Raw genomic sequence first — 19,499 nt, forward strand, 5'->3', positions numbered from 1 at the left:
ATAGGGTGAGGCGCATTCCAAAATCTGCCCATGATATAAAAATTAACCAATTCATTTGTTTGGATTATTTTAGGTGCCAGAATACAGCCTAGGCTTTATAGGGTTAAAGTCATTAACCTGAATGGCCAATCGCAATGAATAATGAAGAATATAGGCCGATACTTTAATACATAGTTTTTAAAGTAGATAGGGTAGATTAAAAGATGTCAGAATAGGCAACCGCATAACAAAATCAACAACAGAAACACAACATGACAACAAAAAACAACAACAAAAACATAATAACAACCACCACAAAAAAGCCGACTTACAACTGTCGACAAAAGAAGCCGAGTTGATATACCAACGGAGAGAACAATAAGATCATCGCAGAAGAAATGAAACTATTTGGAACCTTCATGAATTACAAGTGTCATCAGCGTTCTGTCTCAACTCTCTGGTAATTGCTTCAATTGCCGAAAATTACAGCGGGGTGCTCTCTCGTTCTCCCTTCCTCTCTGTTGCCTTCTAATCAATATTTCAACTTTTAGGCTTTACAAGAAAAAGCTTTATCCGTTAAGAGACGATCCAATATCACGCCCACATTAACCCAGATCTCTCTCTTAATCCTCTCTTTGGCCGCCGATCAGCACTTTTTATTTTTAGGCTTTACAAAGAAGTTTCGTCTGAATGCTACAGTCTCATTTCCCCTACGGCAGCCGCACAGCGAGTCGAAAACAGCGTTTTTTATTCAAATCACATATATGTAGCTGGTACAAAAAATGTTAAAACGGCTTTTCCGACTCGCCGTTCGCCCGTTGTAAAGCAAATGTTACTGAGGTATTAGGGATATGATCCAATAGCACGCCCACATAAACCGGATACATTGGAGGTGCCGTGGCCGAGTGGTCTAAGGCGCCTGGCTATACATGGAAAGTCCGGGTTTCGATTCCCGGCCGCGGCACCTATGCCCGTGAGCAAGGCATTTAATGTACGATGCTCTTTTATCCTGCTTTAAAAAAAATGGAAACGCTATATGCATTATTGGTAACTTGGTGTGCACTTGTTTGTTAAAAAAAAATACAACTTCTATCAAAAGGTGCCGCAAGGATTCAAGACATTCTGTATAGAAATTTATTACAATTCGACATTACTATGACCACTGCGTACCGAATACTCAATACTTCTCTTTTAAAAAGTAAGCTTACTAAGGGAGATTGTAAGGTGAAAGTATGAATCGACGACGTACCCATTGAAACCCGGATATACTGTTGGTTGTATCAGTCCTCGCAACAGAAGTAGCCGAGACGAGAAGTGCTTTGAACAAGCGGATCTTTGAGAAAATGGCGGCATCTTGTCTGGCAACCCGGATATCAGTCCTCGCAACAGAAGTAGCTGAGACGAGAAGTGCTTTGAAAAAGCGGATCTTAAAAAAATGGCGGCATCTTGTCTGGCAACCCGGATATCTCTTTGAGAGCAAGCAAAGTGACGGTCAAAGCTTTTCATTTCGATCTATATAATCTTCTTGATTCTCTTCTTGTGCGCGTTATTAAGCCTCTATTGTTAACAGTTAGCTAAACAAGGGTAGTTATTGCTTAAGAGACACACCCACATAAGGCCGACCTAAGAACTTCGTACGAGAGAGGCAACCAAGATTGCAATCTCAAAGAACTGATATCTTAGCAACAGGAAACAAACAAATAAAAACAAATCATGTTTAAAAACTTGTTGTCACGTACTGTTAACCCATTCTGGAAAATTTATCAATCCTCATTTGATATTCAGAGTGAGGTTCGCTGTCATCGCTGTACCAACCAACATCAGATCCGCATATTTCTGATTAAATCAGAAGGAAGGAGGAACATCATTAGGAGAGATAAAAGTAGAATGTCTGATTCCGTGGAGGTCTTAGGACTAGGCCTACGACACCAAGGCCAATCATAAGACGAATGCCAAGACCGGTACCAGGACCACAAGACCGACAGACTTGAATATAAGCAGAACAGACAAACTCTTGGGTTGGGTTTTACGTGGATGCTTCTGGGATTCCATCGCTTTTGAAATTTTCATCACTTCGTACTCAAGGTTCTTCGTTTATGTTTTTTTTACGAAGCCATTAAAAAGGATCGGAGGGATAGCTCAAAGATAACCATTTTTTTTCTTTGGTGTGCAAATTTTCGAAGAGAACACTCATTTCCATCATGGCAACTCTGGCGGTTGTATGTTTTCTCATGATGTATTGGGCCAGTATGATGGCGATGCCGATACCTCGGGATACTCTTTCTGAGGGTCATGGGTTCGAAGACCCTGGCCAGCATTCGAAAGATGTGGAAGCTGCAACATCAGGTGTAGTCTCGACCTTCGTACCTTTGGATGACAGTGAAGTTGCGGTATGTAATCATTGTCTTTTGAATTACGATAGTTTATGGATTTAGAGATGTTTTCTAACTCTGATGGTGTTAAACAAAACACCAGAACGAAATAAAGAGACGGAGATAGAAAGAGAAGGAGATTGATAGGAATAGTTTGAGAGAAAGAAATATAAAAAGAAAGAAAGAAAGAAGAAGGAGAAAGAGAGAGAGGGAGGGGGGGGGGATTGACGGGGGAGCAAACTGCAACACAACTATATTATAAGAGAATTATATCAAGTACCTAGACACTGTAGAATGCAACACATGAAATAGATTTATAAACTAGCAAAAGGTTGATTTTCTTTCGAAAATGTTATTGAAATCTGTATTTGAATAATTTGGTTGCAAAGGGGGTTAGGTCCACTTTGGACCATTCCGAGAAAAATCAGGGTTTTTTATTCTCACTTATTGCAATATTCTTATGAGAAACTAAACTGTCATGATGTACTATCATGTGATCATAAAATTTGGTATAAAAGAAATCTACCTGTCTTCATTTTTTTCTATATATATCTATTTTCGAAAACTATCGTTGTGGACCTAACCCCTCTTGCAAGCAAAATGAAATGAATCCAATCTCTTTTGAATAAATAAGTGATTTTTCTTTGCCACTTTTATTCACGTTTTAATGTGAATTTCAAATTTTCTTTGGTATCGTCAGAGCGACTAAATGGTTGATAGGTTTTGAGACAGAAAACAATAAAATTTATGAAAAATGGACCAAACCCCTTTTGACAAAGGAGCTCTTCAGAAGAGTTTGGTTTCAAAAGGGGTTAGGTCCACTCAAGGAAAATCATTGTTTTTATTCTCCCATATTGCTATATCATATCATCGTCACTTAAAGTTTATTAGTACACACTTGCAAAACAATCATACCAGCAATTTAAGTTGATCGCCGCAAATAACACCTCGGCTAGAGGGACCTTTTTGTCTATTTTTGGAGGTTCTAAATTTTTAACAAGTTTTTTTTTTTAACAATCCCCCACCAAAAAAAAAAGATGAAGAATGGATTAGAATAATAAATACACACCTAAATGCAGTTTTAAAACAGTTAATGATTTCTTTCTTATTTCTAGAAATATTTTCAAGACTATGGTTTCTTGCCCCAATCACTACATGTTGAAACGGACCCAGAGAGCGTAGAAGTTAATCTTACCGACGCCATTTTGAAGTTCCAAGATTTTTTTGAGCTGCCTCCTACTGGTAAGTAATGTCCATGCCATCTTAAAGTTCTTAAAATACTAACCAGCAACCTTAAAATAGCTCCACCTCCAGTCCACAACTGCTGAAATCTGGCCACTTTCTTTACCCTTAATGCGGAATTCTGAGCTGCGTATAGTCTTTTAATAAAACTATAAGCTCACTTGAATGATCACATTCACTACTCAGAGATGATTATTTTGCCAAGTTGGAAACAAGTAACGTGCCACCCCAAATTTAAGTTTCTCTATACGAATGAAATTAGGGACTCTGTATAATCTCAAATGTATTTTTTAAAGAATATTTCAATAGCTACAGACAGTCTAAGATACAGTGTTCAAAAAGACTATTTAAATCTATTGAAAACAAAAGCAACTCCATATTACATTGTTCGAAATAGAAATCTGAAATAGAAAATACAGCAAACAAAAATCAGTTTGCACTATCATGGGCCCGACAGCCACTGTGTAGCGCCAGCTCGACGTATCTATATCCCTCAAATCGTCGAACGCCAAACAGGGTAGCAGCAATTAACTTCCATATAACGTCTTTTGGTCTGATGCGGCTGGGGGTTGAACTACCAACCTCCCGGTTGTGAGACGGACGCTGTACCAACTGAGCCAAAACACAGAGTGAAGCCAACACAGACATGCCGAAGGATGAAAGGGGGGGGGTATTTGATATTGAATAGGTCTTGCTTGTTAAAATTACCAAATCTTGCACATGGTTTGAGAAAAAAAGGATAGAGGGCATATCCATTACGTGGTTGACAAGGAGAGGGACGATGTTCATCCTTCACAAAATGCCCTCTCCATTTTGCTTGAAAAGAGTGACGATTTGTTAAATTTAATTTACCCCATATATTACCATATAAACGAAATAATGTATTCGGTAATTATTCTGATTGACTGGCGTACGGCGTACAGAGGGGGGGGGGGGTTGAGATATTTTCACGACCCTCCCACCTCCCAAAAAAGAAGAGCGGAGGAAGGAAAGAACAAAGTCAGTGTGAAATCATATATTTCTGAGTATCTATGGCAAAGCTGGATTTTCGTATTAAAACGTCAAACAATTTGCCCTAACACAATGTCTAGCCTCTCAATCTTTTGGCTAATGACGGCAGTGCTGTGACCTATGCATTTTGCCGAAAGTCCCTTGAAATGGTCGAATACGAATTAATTTTGATCTTTCATTTTTTTTGCTGCCATCCTCTCCCGTCATTCCCCACCCCCCCCCCTCACACACACACTCTCTCTCTCTCCCAGGTGTCGCCGATGCAAGAGTCCAAGAATTGATAGATCTTCCCCGATGCGGCCTACCGGATGTATTTTCGTTCTCCGTTGGCTTTTTCCGGTGGTATGACCTGAACTTGACCTATCGTATCGTTGAACTGGATGATAGCATGCCTCTCGGTCGACAGGTCATCGGTGACGTCATTCGTGATGCGATGCAGGTTGGTCCAGTCTTAATGTAAACCCCTGTGTCAACCCAACCTCCAATAAAAAAGTTTTATTAATTTTTAATCTTTATTAATCTTATTTTGTCAAGAATCTCCGTAAATAATAATAATTTAAGGATTCTAGAATTGTCTCTCGACCCGACAAATCTTACGTAGTTTTTACAATGTTCTTACGACGTTCGCACGCCGCCTTACGAAGAGGAGGTTTCGTACGAAGTTAACAAAATCTTGGACAAGTCCGTCGTCCTAGCTGCAAACTAACTTACCAACGGTCTACGAACGTTTTGCGAACGCTGGTTTCGTATGGCCTTCGTGAGAAGGTCTTGCGAAATGGTATCGAAATCGTTCGCTAGGCGTACGTAGCCGTTCTTAAATCGTATTTGTGAACAACGTTGTATGAAAATTTGTCTCTTATCTACTCCCTTGTTATACTCCTACAGATGTGGATGTCTGTGACGTCATTAATCCTATGCGAGGTGAACGATCCGGACGTTGATGTCGACATTCATATCCGACATTTCCAGGGCGAGCACGGTGACGGTATCTCATTTGATGGACCCGGAGGAACGCTCGGTCACGCCTTCTTACCGACCTTCGGTGAAGTCCATCTCGATGCTGCCGAAAACTGGACAGTGGACACGGGGGATGGTGAGTGTTCTGAGGTCTTACGAGGATCGGCTTTATCGAAGTTAGGGGACGCAACCGTGTCTGGAAGTAGAGTGTCGTAGTCGCGTAGTCGCGTAGTCGTACGTAAAAAAATGGGGGCCCGTATTCTGAAGTCGGGTTTTACTGAAACTGAGGTTTAAGTTGTGGTTTAAGTATGGATAGCCAATTGTTACATAAATCACTAACAGTAGAGATATCATGCTTCAGCTCATTCGGCTCTCAATCATTCATAATTGTGTAGGAAGTATAAACAGATAATTGCCTTCACCATCGATGAATCAGGAAAGAGTACAGTAAACATAAGAAACATTCAACTTAATAAAAAAAAATGGATATTTTTGGCTTCCCATACTTAAACCACAACTTTAAACCCGAGTTTAAGTTAAACCTGACTTCAGAATATGGGCCAGGAAGTATAGTGTCGTACGTAAAAAATGATAAGGAGTTTAATTAGTTTCTCCCCGACGCACGACGGAATCAAGAACACAGTAAATGTATTGCAAATACCCGGCATACGACCCCCCCAAAAAAAAGAGTTGTGGGTCTTCGTCGAAAACTGTTGAACTGGAACAGCGGGTTCGTCCTAACTTTCGGTGGTCATTGTCAAGAGGGGTATTTGACAATATATTTTATATGTTCTTGACTTTGTCGTGCATCGTGGAGCAACAAATCTGTAATTTCATGCATCCAGGCGTCGTAGAAGTCATTTTGGGAAAACGGTTGCCTTTTTCGGCACCATTCGTCGGCAATCGCCATTTAGGTTGGTCATTTCACTCCTTAAGGGTTGGTGGTTTGATTATGTGCGGTGGAGCCGTGGTGTAGTGGTTCTGACTCTCGCCTTGTAAGCAGAGGGTCGTGTGTTCGAATATCACCACGGTCTGGCGTCCTTTTGCAAGGCGTTAATCCACACTTTGCCACTCTAGACCCAGGTGCTTAGTGGGTACCCGGTAGGACGTGAAAGTCATTATTAACCCCTCAAAAAAGTTTGGAAATCTGTGTTTGGCCATTAATTTCTCCTAATTCCCAGTTTTATACAATGCATATTTGATATCATTCAAAAGATCACTGATTCTTTTTAAAATGATACCATGCTTGTTATGATCATGCAATCACAAAAAGAGCAGGATTCAAAAGTGTTGGATGAGGTCTGAATTGAAAAGCTGCAAAACGAGCATGTTAGTCATGATGGGTCAATACAGAACATGATTCTTTTGTCTGTGTCAAAATAGATGAAAATCCATTCAAATCAAGGCAAGCCCCTGCTTCTGTAGTGATGGTACTGTGAGTCGTGGTTTTAAATACCCATGCATGTTTGTTTGTTTATTTGCTATGTTTTTGCTTGTGCAGAGGTGTGTGTGATTCCATGTTAATGGTGATGTAAAGGTGCATGAAAACATTTAACAGAAACCGCTGAGAAACTCACTCATCACCAAAAACAGTAACTTTCAATATTGTGTCATTTTGCAATTTTTTAATTTTGACCTTGGCCCACATTTCAAGACACTGCACCTCCATTTAAACCATAATCATATCATGCAGTGTATCATTTTAAAGAGGATTAAATGCTCTATTCATTGCTATTAATTACACATTTCTATTTACTGAAACCAAGGAGGAACTGTCGATCAAATTCAGATTTCCGAACTTTTTTTGAGGAGTTTAGCTTGTCCAGTACTGTGCGCCTCACCGACGACTGACTGGAATAATCTCCAGGGAGTGGAATGACCGATTGAATCCGATGACCGGGGTAATAATATATCTGTAAAGCGCTTAGACACTTCGTTCAGATGTATTAAGCGCTATATAAAAGTGAATTATTATCATATTACGTCATTTAACCGGGTGCAAATTATGTTTATCCATTGATTAGGAAAGTTATTAATGAATGATCAAGCGTTTTACTAGAGTCTCTTTAGGTTGTATGCTGTAAAAGTACATGTTAAAAGACCCAAGGGCACGTTGTTAGCTCCTTAATATATTTCAAGTGAATCAAATCCCTCTAAATTTTGATGGATTTGTTTTTCACACTATTGAATTGCAAAAATGAGCGTAACATGAGTGTTAATGGGACCACTTCGTGAAGAATATCAAAAGTATAATGTCATAATATTTGTAACAATATCAGGTAATGTTTTATCTGAACGATAGCGCATCCGTCTAAAAAGGATAAAATAAAAATAACTGCCGAATATTTGCTTCACTGATTTGATTTGGATTATATTAATAATGACAAATGACAGCAGCTAAAAACATATCAATATGTGGCAGAATTATACTGTTACATGTGGCACTTTGATATGAATAACAATCTTTCATTATTCGCATTTGCCTCTTTAGGAATCGACTATTTTCAAGTCGTCGTCCATGAAATTGGGCATGCTCTGGGTTTGATGCATTCCGGCGTAGAGGGGGCAATAATGTATCCCTTTTATCGATTTCGTTCCGATGTTGAGCTTCATCAAGATGACATTCAAGGCATTCAGCTGATGTATGGTAAGCAGTGGCGTACCCAGGATTTTCCCAAGGGGGAGGGGGGCAAATTCGTCCACCAAAAGATTTGACAAGCAAGAAAAAAAAGATATTCAGCCACAAATAAAGGACATATTAGCACCAGAAAAAAAGTCTTCAAGTTCAAAAGAGGGGCCACTTGTGGCTCGTCGGGGGGGGGGGGGGGGGGGGCAGGGGTACTTCCCTTGCATGAGTTGTGACTTGTCAGGGGGGGGGGGCAGACTCCCCCCCTAAGGAACGCTAGTGATGGTAAGAATTATATCAAGGGAGGGGGGTAAACAATCAACTTTGGGTTTGGTAGTACTGAAAAAAGATATATTGATAAACTTCTTTTGCAGATTGAAATTGCATCGAGTTGAATTTTAGTTTGAATTGGGTTTCTTGATTTTATTTTTTGATATCTTCATTTCCAATATCAAAATATGTTTCACTCCGTATTCAAACGCTTGTTGATATCAGTTTATTTGACTAAATTTGTGAAAACCCTCACAATACAAACGATTTATATAACAGAGATTAATTGTATTAATTTTGCAGGGGCGTAGATAGCGGGGGGGGATGGGGGGATGCATCCCCCCCAGAATTTTAGGTGGGGGGGATGGTGTGTACAATCATCCCCCCAGGTTTCTGTGGGGGAAGAAGCAAAATTATACAGTAATAAAGCAATGAATGCTAGTTAAAATCAATCAATAATAGCAGTAATAATCATAACGTACAGCAATGACAAACATGATAAAAATTGGACTTTTATTCAGAGTCAATCATCTTATATGAATTTACAACTTGCAAGTTTTAAGTAATAACAACTGTCTTGCGTCGTCATATACATTTAAGGATCGTTATTCAGAGTTTCACCAAGTACATTTCCTTATAATAATTATGTATTTGCAAAGGAGATAAGTTCAAGATATTTCATTACAGATTTAAGAAAGTGTCGCTTAATCACTCCCTTTCAGAGCAATTGCTTTCATAACACATTAACACTGTTCAAACGAATTAATAAGAAATTACCTATACACATACACTGACCCTTTTCCCTGCTGGCCATGTCCTCAACCCCTACTTTGCAAAGGAAAGGTGAAAATTTTCAGTCTCTAAGGAGCGAATTAGTAAATGAATGATTTTGGAATGAAAGTGCAAATTTTGGATGGCCTCAGTGATATCCGAGGTATTTTTCACTCAATATTTTTGGCGCAATGTATTTTGGAATTACTTATACCAGTGATTTCTGTACGTGCGCAGTCTTCTAGGTTTGAAGGTTATAAACTGTTACATTTCCTTACCTATGTTTTTATCATAATCATCATAACAAGGTACATAATAAGAAATGAATCGAAATTATAACAAGTTACTATCTATACAGTTTACTTCCGACAACCCGGTGAGGTTAATTTCATTTCCATACTTAATTCAATCAAGCCTTTGTAATCATGGTAATTTTAAACAGAGTGTGCTTATCATTTTAGTGTCCGCATATCTGCACGTGGATAAGAAATATAATGTTGAGCTTTTTTTATTTTACCCTAGTACTATAATTGTAATTGCTAATTTTTTAGTTATTTGGCTGTTTATTTGTTTATTCCTTTAGTTGTTGATTCATTCGTTTGATCATTAACAATATCGCTACTTTTAAAAGAGTATACTACTATACTAGTAAAATAAGGAATACTAGTTATTCTAGATCATGTTTAGCAGGACTGTCATGACCAAGGTGATAACTAGACATCCGACAAATGACATTTCTCTTATGATCACCTTTACTCATTGTCATTAATCAAACAAAAGATTACTGCCATGAAAAATGTGCAAGGAAGTTTGTTTATTACTGGATGCCCTGTTTATTGCTGAAAGCAAAGTGATTAAAAGACACACGAGATAATCCATGAGGCAGATCGTGTTATTTTGTTATCTTTAACTCGTCTGCTTTGGCCCATGATATTTTGTTTTTATCGAGTACGTTATCTCCTTCATTCTTTATATTTATATATTAATTATATATATATATATATATATATACATATACATATATATATATATATATATATGTATATATAAATGTATATAATATATATATATATATATATATATATATATATATATATGTAATATATATATATATATATATATATATATATATATATATATTAAGTATGACCCAGCTAGGGATCATCCCCCAGGTCTAAGGACCTGTCTACGCCACTGTAATTTTGTAGCAGGGTAAATGATCTTGATGACAATAACAATTCTATTAATTTTAATTATAACTACAACGACAATAAAATTCTAAAATATTGTCATGTGAACCTCAAAGTGTTGCTTAGTATCATTATCACGCGATGAAAGATGTTTTTCTTTCATTAGAAGTACGCTAGAAATGCTGTCCTTCAAAATTTCACATCTGCAGTTTTGAAGACATGTGACGCTGTTTTTATGTAAATGATTTTTTAATTATTTATGAAAAGTATGTCAAATTATTATTTTCTTTTCGTAATTAGGAACGCCTGATGATCTTCAAAGAGATGTGAGAGAGCATAGATGTCCCTATTCTGGACCGACCCGTTCGCCTTCTGGACAAAGACAAGGTACTGAAAGAATTACCACTTTACATCCTATAAGTGGAACCCTAAACACCATAGAGACAAATCTGGAAACAACAGAGTTTATGGACACAACAAGCAGAGCATCACAGACTAGGACTTCGGTGCTTACACTAGCGACCACGAACTCAGACTTGGAAACATCGTCATCATTACTACCATCACTAATAACATCATCATCACCATTATCACCATCATCCTCCTCATCATCATTACCACCATCCTCATCATTATCATCACCATCATCATCACCATTATCACCATCATCATCCTCCTCCTCATCATCACTGTTACCACAGTCATCACCATCATCATCACTGTTATCACAGTCATCACCACCATCATCACTGTTGTCATCATCATCACCGTCATCATCATCATCACAATCATCATCATCATCACCATCACTGTCATCATCATCTTCTTCATCAACATCACCATCGGCACCTCTGCCAACAACAGTACCTTCAACATCAACAAAAACAGAATCAACATTGGTAGCAACACAATCAGTGCGAGCAAACATTCCTCTGCAAAATGGCAACACTACAGACTTCACTGACGTCATGCAAGATGTTACATCAAGTGCCTCAGAATCCTTAGCAGCTGTAGATGACACAAACTGTGGAGCTTTGCACTTTCCTAACAAAAACATTGTTATTGCATTTGTTTTATTTGGTTTGATGTATGAATAGTATATTTATAGCAATAGCACTCATAATTTATTATTAAAATTATTCTATATTTTAAAGTCGGTTGGATAGTTTACTGCAATAGGGATGTTTTTTTATCAAGTTGATTGATAATGGTGATAGTGAAGAAGATAAATTTTACAGCATTTCTAATTGAAACTGTATCTTATTATTCCAAAGTTTCTATTTACTTTTTTTCTATAAAAAAGAACATTTCAAGCACATTACTTTGAGTTGTTTGGAATGATTTTCAATACAGGAAAGTTGTCATTTGAAATATTTATATGAATCCTACTGTCTACTATAAAGTTATTATTACTCAAAAAATTACACTGTCATCATCATCATCAGCAGCAGTAGCATCATCGTCATCGTCATCATCATCATATCATCACCACCATCAATCACTTTTCGCTTCTATTTCCTTGATTAATACTTATTTCCTTTTGTATTTTATTGTTGCCACAGTGTTCCACGCAGCCCTGATAATGTAGAAATTTATTTCTAGACTACATTCTGATAAATAAAACAAACAAAATAAAACTGCCTAACATCAAAATGTTCTTTGTCATGTTTACAATTTATTCGGTTGAGATGCATAACAATAAAGATTGCACGTAAGAAAAAAAGGGAACACATTGCCAAATAAAAGAAAAGCAAATGCATCGTTAGTCATTTTCACATACATGTATGTCATCATGTAAAAAAGATCCATTAAACATCTATACATGTACATAATCAGACAAGTCTTACATAATTACAGTCATTACAAAATTGCTTTACAATGCTTACCTACTGTACATGTTTAATTGAATGAATGAGATTTGGAATTTCATTCATCATTTTATGTACTTTTGTTTCAACAAAGAGATTACAGATTTGGAGAAATTATTTGAAAATGTTTGACTGAACAGATACATATTTTGTGTTGAAAACAAAATGGTAATAATTCATTTTGCAAAAAAAAAAAAAAGAAATCTGAAGGGACTGCTGAAGTATAAAAAAGTACAAAATAATTTCACAAGACAATAGCATGATATACATAAATGTGTGAGGTATTCATGAAAGTGTTTACAACTGAAATGATCCCAAATAGATAGATATAGATTTGTTATTTTGATAAATCAGCAAACACCCAATTTTCTATTTATATCCAAAGGTTAAAATCCTATAATTAAGGCCTAATTTCATTAATTTATGGTAAATATATACTCAGATGACAGAAATATATTTGGGAATTTTTCCAAATTATTGTCATAATTTATAATACATATATTTTTACATTTTTTCTTTATTTCCTCAAGAAAAACCATCCTTTTCTGGGTTATTTTGTCAATACCCATCAAAGAATTCACATCCACCAAATAAACTTTGGAAAAATAATGTTTAAAAATGAAGTAGCTCATCACTACAACTATCCTCCAAGCAAAGGATACTTGTGCAGCCAATGAATCACAACACATAAGGATCAATTGCAGAAAATCAAGAATTACATGCAAGATTATTATCTAAGTGATATACTTATGGAATAGTTTTGGAATTTATAAAATGTGTTCATCAATATTGACTCTATTGGGATATGAGAGAATATGGTGATGATGATTAGCATTTGTGCAGAACCATGTGTAAAAAAAGGTTTTAAGGCATGGGCTCCCAAACATGTCACACATTATAAACACAGTTGCTGGATTTTTTTTTTTTTTTTTGGGGGGGGAAGTTTTTAGTTAAGATGCATGTTTGTCTAATACATTTTATGTGAAACTGAGCACAGGCAGGCCTTTTTACTGAATATTTCACTAATATTCATGTTCCCATTTTTTCTGAATACTGAGTAAATTCTAAATTCACATTAAAAAAGTGTAAATGGATTTAAAATGTATTCATTTTCAGGATTCGAAAAGACAAAAGTGTTGCTCTCAAGAATAGAAAGCTTGACTGGATATTTTCTCATGGAATAGGTGGACAGGTATATTTTTCTGTTCTTTGCCTTGACAGTTGTTGTTGATGAAGTGACGATTTGCCATTCAGTTTCATGTCAAATGCTCATGAGGTAGAAAGGTATATTAAGGCTTTCATGAATTAGAAAAAAATAGGTGGTATTCTCTTAAAGTCAATCCTGATTTAACTGCAGATTTAAAAAGAATTTGAGTACACAATCCTACGGAGTTAAAGATACCTTACCCACAGCCAACATAGAGGGATCCATTCATTGTATTAACAACATTTTGCTTTTTCAGTTACTCTTATGGTATGATAGCTTTTTATTTTAATAATATTCCAATTTTATACAGTGTACGTACTTCATTGAAATAAGGAATCTCAATTTACTTTCTTCTAAAGAAGGTTTATGCACAGTATTTGTTTGATTATGCACATTGTCGAACAGTTTTGATATGACTTAGAAGTAGAAATAACCTAGTGTGCATTATCTACTCTGATAAAAAAAACATTGCTTAGCCCATTATCTGATGCAGATAAGGTTGACAACTTAACAACATATATGATAGCAATACGCATGAGCTTGAATAAAGCACATTGTAGACAAAAAGATTCCACAATAAATTAGACACTTTCTACTTACCCACATAGAAATATAAGCACACAATAATATCATTATGATGATGTCAGATGGTATAACTTTTGTTATGGTCCCAAAGTGCGTAAAATTGAAATTCAACAATAAATATCAGCCTTGTTTCACATACATGAAATACAAACAGGAATTCAATAGAATAAAATACTTTGCTTGGACCCTGCCACATACTATTATAGTAACTTTGCCATCCTTGGTAAATTGTGATATACTTGATTTTGATTGGCTGTTGAGACATGTTACCATGGTGATTACCATAGTTACCATCGGATGACTAAGTTGTTATTAAAGTTACTCTTTGTGTAACAGGGCAAGTCTGTGTACCTCAAAAACTAACAATAAGTCGCCAGGGAAGGTTCTCTGTAAATTCCAAACTAGTATTTGTTGTTCCAATATCAAAACCTAAAAAATGGAATTGTTTTTTGTATTATCAATAATTGAAGTTGTAAAGTTGAATAAAAGACAAGTTAAAAGTGTTCCTCTGAAATCATTTTTTTGCACACTGCTTGTAAGTTTTACCAAGTCTGTACAATGTGCATATCTCATGCTTGAGCGAACCATGAATTTCACACCTTTTTCTCTTCAATTTCAATACTCTTAATGAATTTCCTCTGCATTTAATTACTTGTGAGGGCTAATGTTGATCAATTTTGGTAAGGTTATATATCATTTTCAAGCTTATGATGTCCTTGTTTTAACCTCAATGAACGTCTCAAAATTCATTTTGTGCAACTTATTGTTAGTTTTGGGGCAGCTGGTCACGTGTTTACTTTACGATCACGTAGATTATATTTAGACACTGAAAAGTCTCAACTTGATAATGACCAACTTCACTGCATGGATAGGACCTGTACATTCACAAAACAAGTAAATACCATTTTGTGTAACACTGACATCTAGTCTTTTGACTGGCCACAGTTGAGCTAGATCTTCATTGTTAATCAAGTATTCCTTCTAAAATTTCACTTCACTTAAAAAAAATAAAAAGCAGAATCATTTTCCTCTTGAAGATATATCAACTTAGAAATGGACCATATCAATTATCAAGCACAAATAGTTTGTGTAATAGGTGTACACATATTTCATGGCATAAATAGTACAAAAGGCACATAGTAATACTGTACAGAACTTTTCATTTTCAATCTTTTTACAAAAAAGGCAAAAAATGTACCTAATTTTTGCTTATATTTACATTTTTTCCTCCTCTCTAAATAAGCCACTTTTAACATGTGTTGTTACGTAGCAAGAGTTTGAGTAAATGCAAATATACTGTACTACATTCGTTGTTTCAAAGTCACTTGAAGAGCTCAGAAAGTCAATATGATTAAATATTAAATCTTTACAAGATAAAAATATGAAATGTGAAGTAAAGTGTGACAGTGTAAGTGCATTCCATAAAATCTCCCCTTTGGGTATAATAAACTTTCTGATATATGAGTATATAGAGAGTACTGATTTCAAATATGTGAATGTTTTTGATACAAAATTAAGAGTACCGGCATGTAAAAGGGCAGACCTGGGGGTGTTTCACAAAAATTTAAGTTTGACTTAGAGTCGTACTTAAATTTCCAGTTGTGAGCGGTATAAGGGACACACACCGCACTTGTCAAACCAAGCGAAGTGGAGTGCGCTTCTGCCTATTTAGCAATAAGATTGTGCATTTCAAATCATGTTCCCATCAGCATTTAAGCATGACGCTGAGAAACACTTAACTCCTTGTAAAACACCCCTCTGAAAATACAAAATCAATCTTTTCATGATTGTTTATCGGTGGATAGGGATCATTTTCAATGCCTTTTCATAAAGGTAAAGATTGTGCATTATTTAATTTTGTAGGAGCATGGGTGATGAAAAGGAAAGAAGGGCCTATAAAGTTGTACCCAACTAACGTGGAAGGCAGCAACACACGGCAGTGCTGCTATTAGGAATGTCCACTCGACACGCTCAGACAATTGAAGTGCGCGCACAATGTGGTAGGCATGCATGCCAACAAAAGCATGAACCGACACAATACACTCACAGAGTAATAGCAAAAGAGAGATAAATTAACAGATTTGATTTACTTAACTTATTTTCTTAGAGCTTTAACTATCCATAAAATCTAATAAAATTGAACAAACAAACAAAAAAATTCAGTCTACAAAAATGTACTCTGAGAGGAAATGGTTACAAAATCTGAGCAAAGTGGACCTTCCTAATCGCAATTTTCAATACATTTAAATACAACACACTGCAGTGTGTTGCTGCCCTCTATGTTCATTGGATGTAATTTATTGAAAGAAGATTCAAATCAAGCATGGTAAAAATCAGAGATTGTGAGTTTGTAATGATACTTCTGGGGACAATTTCTTACATTTTACCCATTAACATTATGTGTGTGTGTGTGTTATGAGGAGGGGGAGGTCACTTTCTTGCATTTATACAGCAGTTTTTTTTAACATAAGTGAGGGAAAACTAAGATGTTTAATTATGCCATAAGTTGATAAAATGAAATGAAATATTGCAAGGCTTGGGAATAACTGAGGTCTTCTGAAAATATTGGTATGAAGTGATTTCAAATATTGTAAGGATGTGGTGAGAGGATGCCTGAGATAGAATTATATTAAGAAAGCATTGTGAAAAATCCTTAATACAACCAAATTGAACTGAAATTTTCGCTAAAGTGAGGGAAAATATTGATATATTTTGATATTTTAAAAACAATTAATGAAATAAAAGAAATTTAATATTGAAAGCAGAAGGGGAAAGGAAAATATTGCAACAAAATCCCATATATACTGTACACTGTACTGCAGTTTGTACAGAAAACACCACTAAATTATTTCTTAATGATTAGAAATTAAAAAGATTCCAAGAGTGGATGGGCGTGAGGGGGGGGGTGAGGCTAAACTTGGATGGGGAGGCATGAATTATATGAAAAATACATGTAACTTGGGCCATGGTAGAATTTGAAAAAAAAATCTGATTCTCAGGTCACTGCAAGAAATTGCACATATGGGACTATCTATACTACAAGGATCTCAAAATCAAGAATGAAATGGTTCCGGAAAACAGAGAGCATATCATACAATCAAAAGACATATTTCTCCATCACAGATGAGATGTTAGAACTGTATGATGGCCTCATGACCAGATGAAGCTACATCATACTGAAAGAACTCTTTAAACATATTTACAATATATGCACAACGGTTATTTTGAAAAAGAAATAATGTACACGATCTTCCATCTTAATCTTGCATATGTGGCATGAAGGTTCGTGAGTTAATTGCAAATTTAAAAAAAAAATCAATCGTGGTCTTCAAAGCAGTTACAAATTTGCAATTATTTTCAAATCTACTTTTGTGGATAAAAAAATTCAAACAATTCTTGAAATCGATTCCAAATTTGCTAATAATCACTGGTGAATATTTATTAAACAGAAAATATACATTGATATACTTAATGATTTAACATCAATCGCAAATGTACAATTGCCATTTGAGATCGATTTCAAATACTATTTTCTTGCAACACTCCCATGAGATTTATTTCATGATTATATATCAGCCGGTCTAAAAATATTTCATTCTTACAGTCATTATTTTTTGTATAAAATGCAGGCATAAAAGTGTAAATACAGAATTCTTTATTTTGCAGAAACTTGGATGTTTTTTCCATTTGGGTGATACTGCCTCCCTTCTAGTTTTTCATTAAACTATATTAACTAAAATGAGCTAAAAAAGGACAGAGAGGACAACCTATATTTCGCATTTATATTCTACATAAAGGAAATGAAAAAAATATCCTTCTAAAACACACGCTTTCTTTCACTGATCTCACTAAATATACTTCATAAAAAATCAAACTTTTTTTTCTACAAATGTTAAAATACTCAGTCATAGAGAACTTAATTTCATTAAACTAATCAACAAGTAAGTCAAAAGCAATCTGGAGGAGTTGATGATATCTATCACATCTGTTGTGAAACTGGGGTCTTCACGAAGACTTAAATGTGATTAGAGTTACACTTAACTTCAAAGTTTTGTGCTGTATAAATGTATCACAGCATTGATCAAATCATGCTCAAAGGACACATCCTACTATGTATTAATCGTTGGTACCAAGCATGACTTCAAGTCACGCTTAAATCTTTGTGAATCCCCTCCCCTCTGATGTGGGAATGTTATCATTAATCAACAATATGTCATATGCTAAGGGATGCACAATATCCCTTCATGACTTCTGTCTTTTCTGCAGCTTCTTCATCAACAAACAAAGACTCTTAGAAGTCTGCTTCTTGGCTCAGGACGCAAATGCAATAGGTGGCTGGGACAGTCTTGCACTTGGGGTGCTGACAGTAGGTGACGACATCACTAATAACATTCTCCAAGAAGACTTTATGTACACTGCGCTTTTCTTCTTTCTAGAGAAGACCAGAGATCCTCTTGACTCTAGACGGCGGATAGCAGGCTTCGTTGATAACTTGGATGCTGTCTCACAGAATTGCGACTTGAGAATACTCAAATGTTCTAACATTTGAAGCAAACAAACCAGAGCGTCTTCATAAAAAAAAACAATCATTTGTTTTTGGAAGTTTGCTTCTTTGCTCAGAGTCAACCATGTCGCCCATCAAAATACTTAGAATTCTGAGACTTGGTTCTGATGATCAATGCAGGGAATTCCAAACGTTTGTTGGTATCCTTTCCAGAAAGCCTCAGTCATAAAATCAAATACACCGCTCGGTCAGCTGCTACAGCAGAATTACCTCTTACAATCCCACTGGCAGTGCGATTGGAAGGGAGAAAAATAAATGGCAGTTCTCTTTCAAAGAAGAAAGGTGGTTGAATCTCGATATCACAGCTGAAAGACCACATAAAATCTGTGTGGACCTTTGCCTATGATCAGTTGGTGACAGCGTGGGATCTGCTATCAAGGCACACCATTCTCTCTCTCTCCGTCTTGGAAAGCCATCAGTCATCCTTGTCAACATCCTTTAAGGACAATCACGAGAGGGCGCCCTATAGCTTGGTGTCCACGTTGGTCCCTTGAGGATCTTGCAGTGGGGGCTTTGGTTCAGTATTCCTTGGTTTGACCCGCCTGCTGCTGAACTTTCTCCTTGGAGGCATGGGCGAGGGTGTCTTGGGACCACCGGCAGGTCGAATGATGAAACTATAATAAAAGAACAGAATCAATCGATCAGAATCGATCAATCAATTAAAATCGGTGCAACTACTAAAAAGGTTCAGTTTTCATGGAACAATGACATTCACTGAGTTCAATAGGTTGATTATCATCCATTATCTTGTTTTCACAAAGTGTCCCAGGCACCAAATTTGAAAGATAAAGAAATTGTGCATTTTTTAAAAATCTACTACTTGCATGATATGGTGACAGTAAACTTGTTTACAGACT

General features: G+C 36.1%; 2 protein-coding genes across 3 annotated transcripts in view; one reads left to right on the forward strand and one right to left on the reverse strand.

Annotated features, from left to right (window-relative positions):
• The first annotated feature begins 1,596 nt into the window (after window positions 1-1,596).
• On the forward strand, window positions 1,597-14,062 carry LOC121428755 (matrilysin-like). Its single transcript, XM_041625574.1, has 7 exons — window positions 1,597-2,369; window positions 3,467-3,593; window positions 4,856-5,043; window positions 5,490-5,697; window positions 8,053-8,208; window positions 10,719-10,805; window positions 13,403-14,062. The coding sequence occupies exons 1-7, from the start codon at window positions 2,181-2,183 to the stop codon at window positions 13,468-13,470; spliced, it is 1,023 nt and encodes a 340-aa protein (XP_041481508.1). The 5' UTR covers window positions 1,597-2,180; the 3' UTR covers window positions 13,471-14,062.
• A 4,436-nt stretch (window positions 14,063-18,498) lies between these two features.
• LOC121428753 (potassium channel subfamily T member 2-like) overlaps window positions 18,499-19,499 on the reverse strand; it is a 104,873-nt gene continuing 103,872 nt past the window's right edge. For both annotated transcript variants that reach the window (XM_041625571.1, XM_041625572.1), the window contains one exon: window positions 18,499-19,256. In XM_041625571.1, coding sequence (XP_041481505.1) covers window positions 19,106-19,256 — 151 coding nt within the window. In that variant the 3' untranslated portion in view covers window positions 18,499-19,105. The remainder of the gene's footprint in view (window positions 19,257-19,499) is intronic.

The sequence above is a fragment of the Lytechinus variegatus genome, chromosome 15 (genome assembly GCF_018143015.1).
Source record: "Lytechinus variegatus isolate NC3 chromosome 15, Lvar_3.0, whole genome shotgun sequence".
NCBI classification, from domain to species: domain Eukaryota; kingdom Metazoa; phylum Echinodermata; class Echinoidea; order Temnopleuroida; family Toxopneustidae; genus Lytechinus; species Lytechinus variegatus.

Coding starts and splice junctions, on each gene's coding strand:
- LOC121428755 (XM_041625574.1), top strand. CDS start 2,181: ATGGCAACTCTGGCGGTTGTATGTTTTCTCATGATGTATTGGGCCAGT. Junction 3,594..4,855: donor TTTTGAGCTGCCTCCTACTG/GTAAGTAATGTC, acceptor TCTCTCTCCCAG/GTGTCGCCGATGCAAGAGTC. Junction 8,209..10,718: donor AGGCATTCAGCTGATGTATG/GTAAGCAGTGGC, acceptor TTTCGTAATTAG/GAACGCCTGATGATCTTCAA.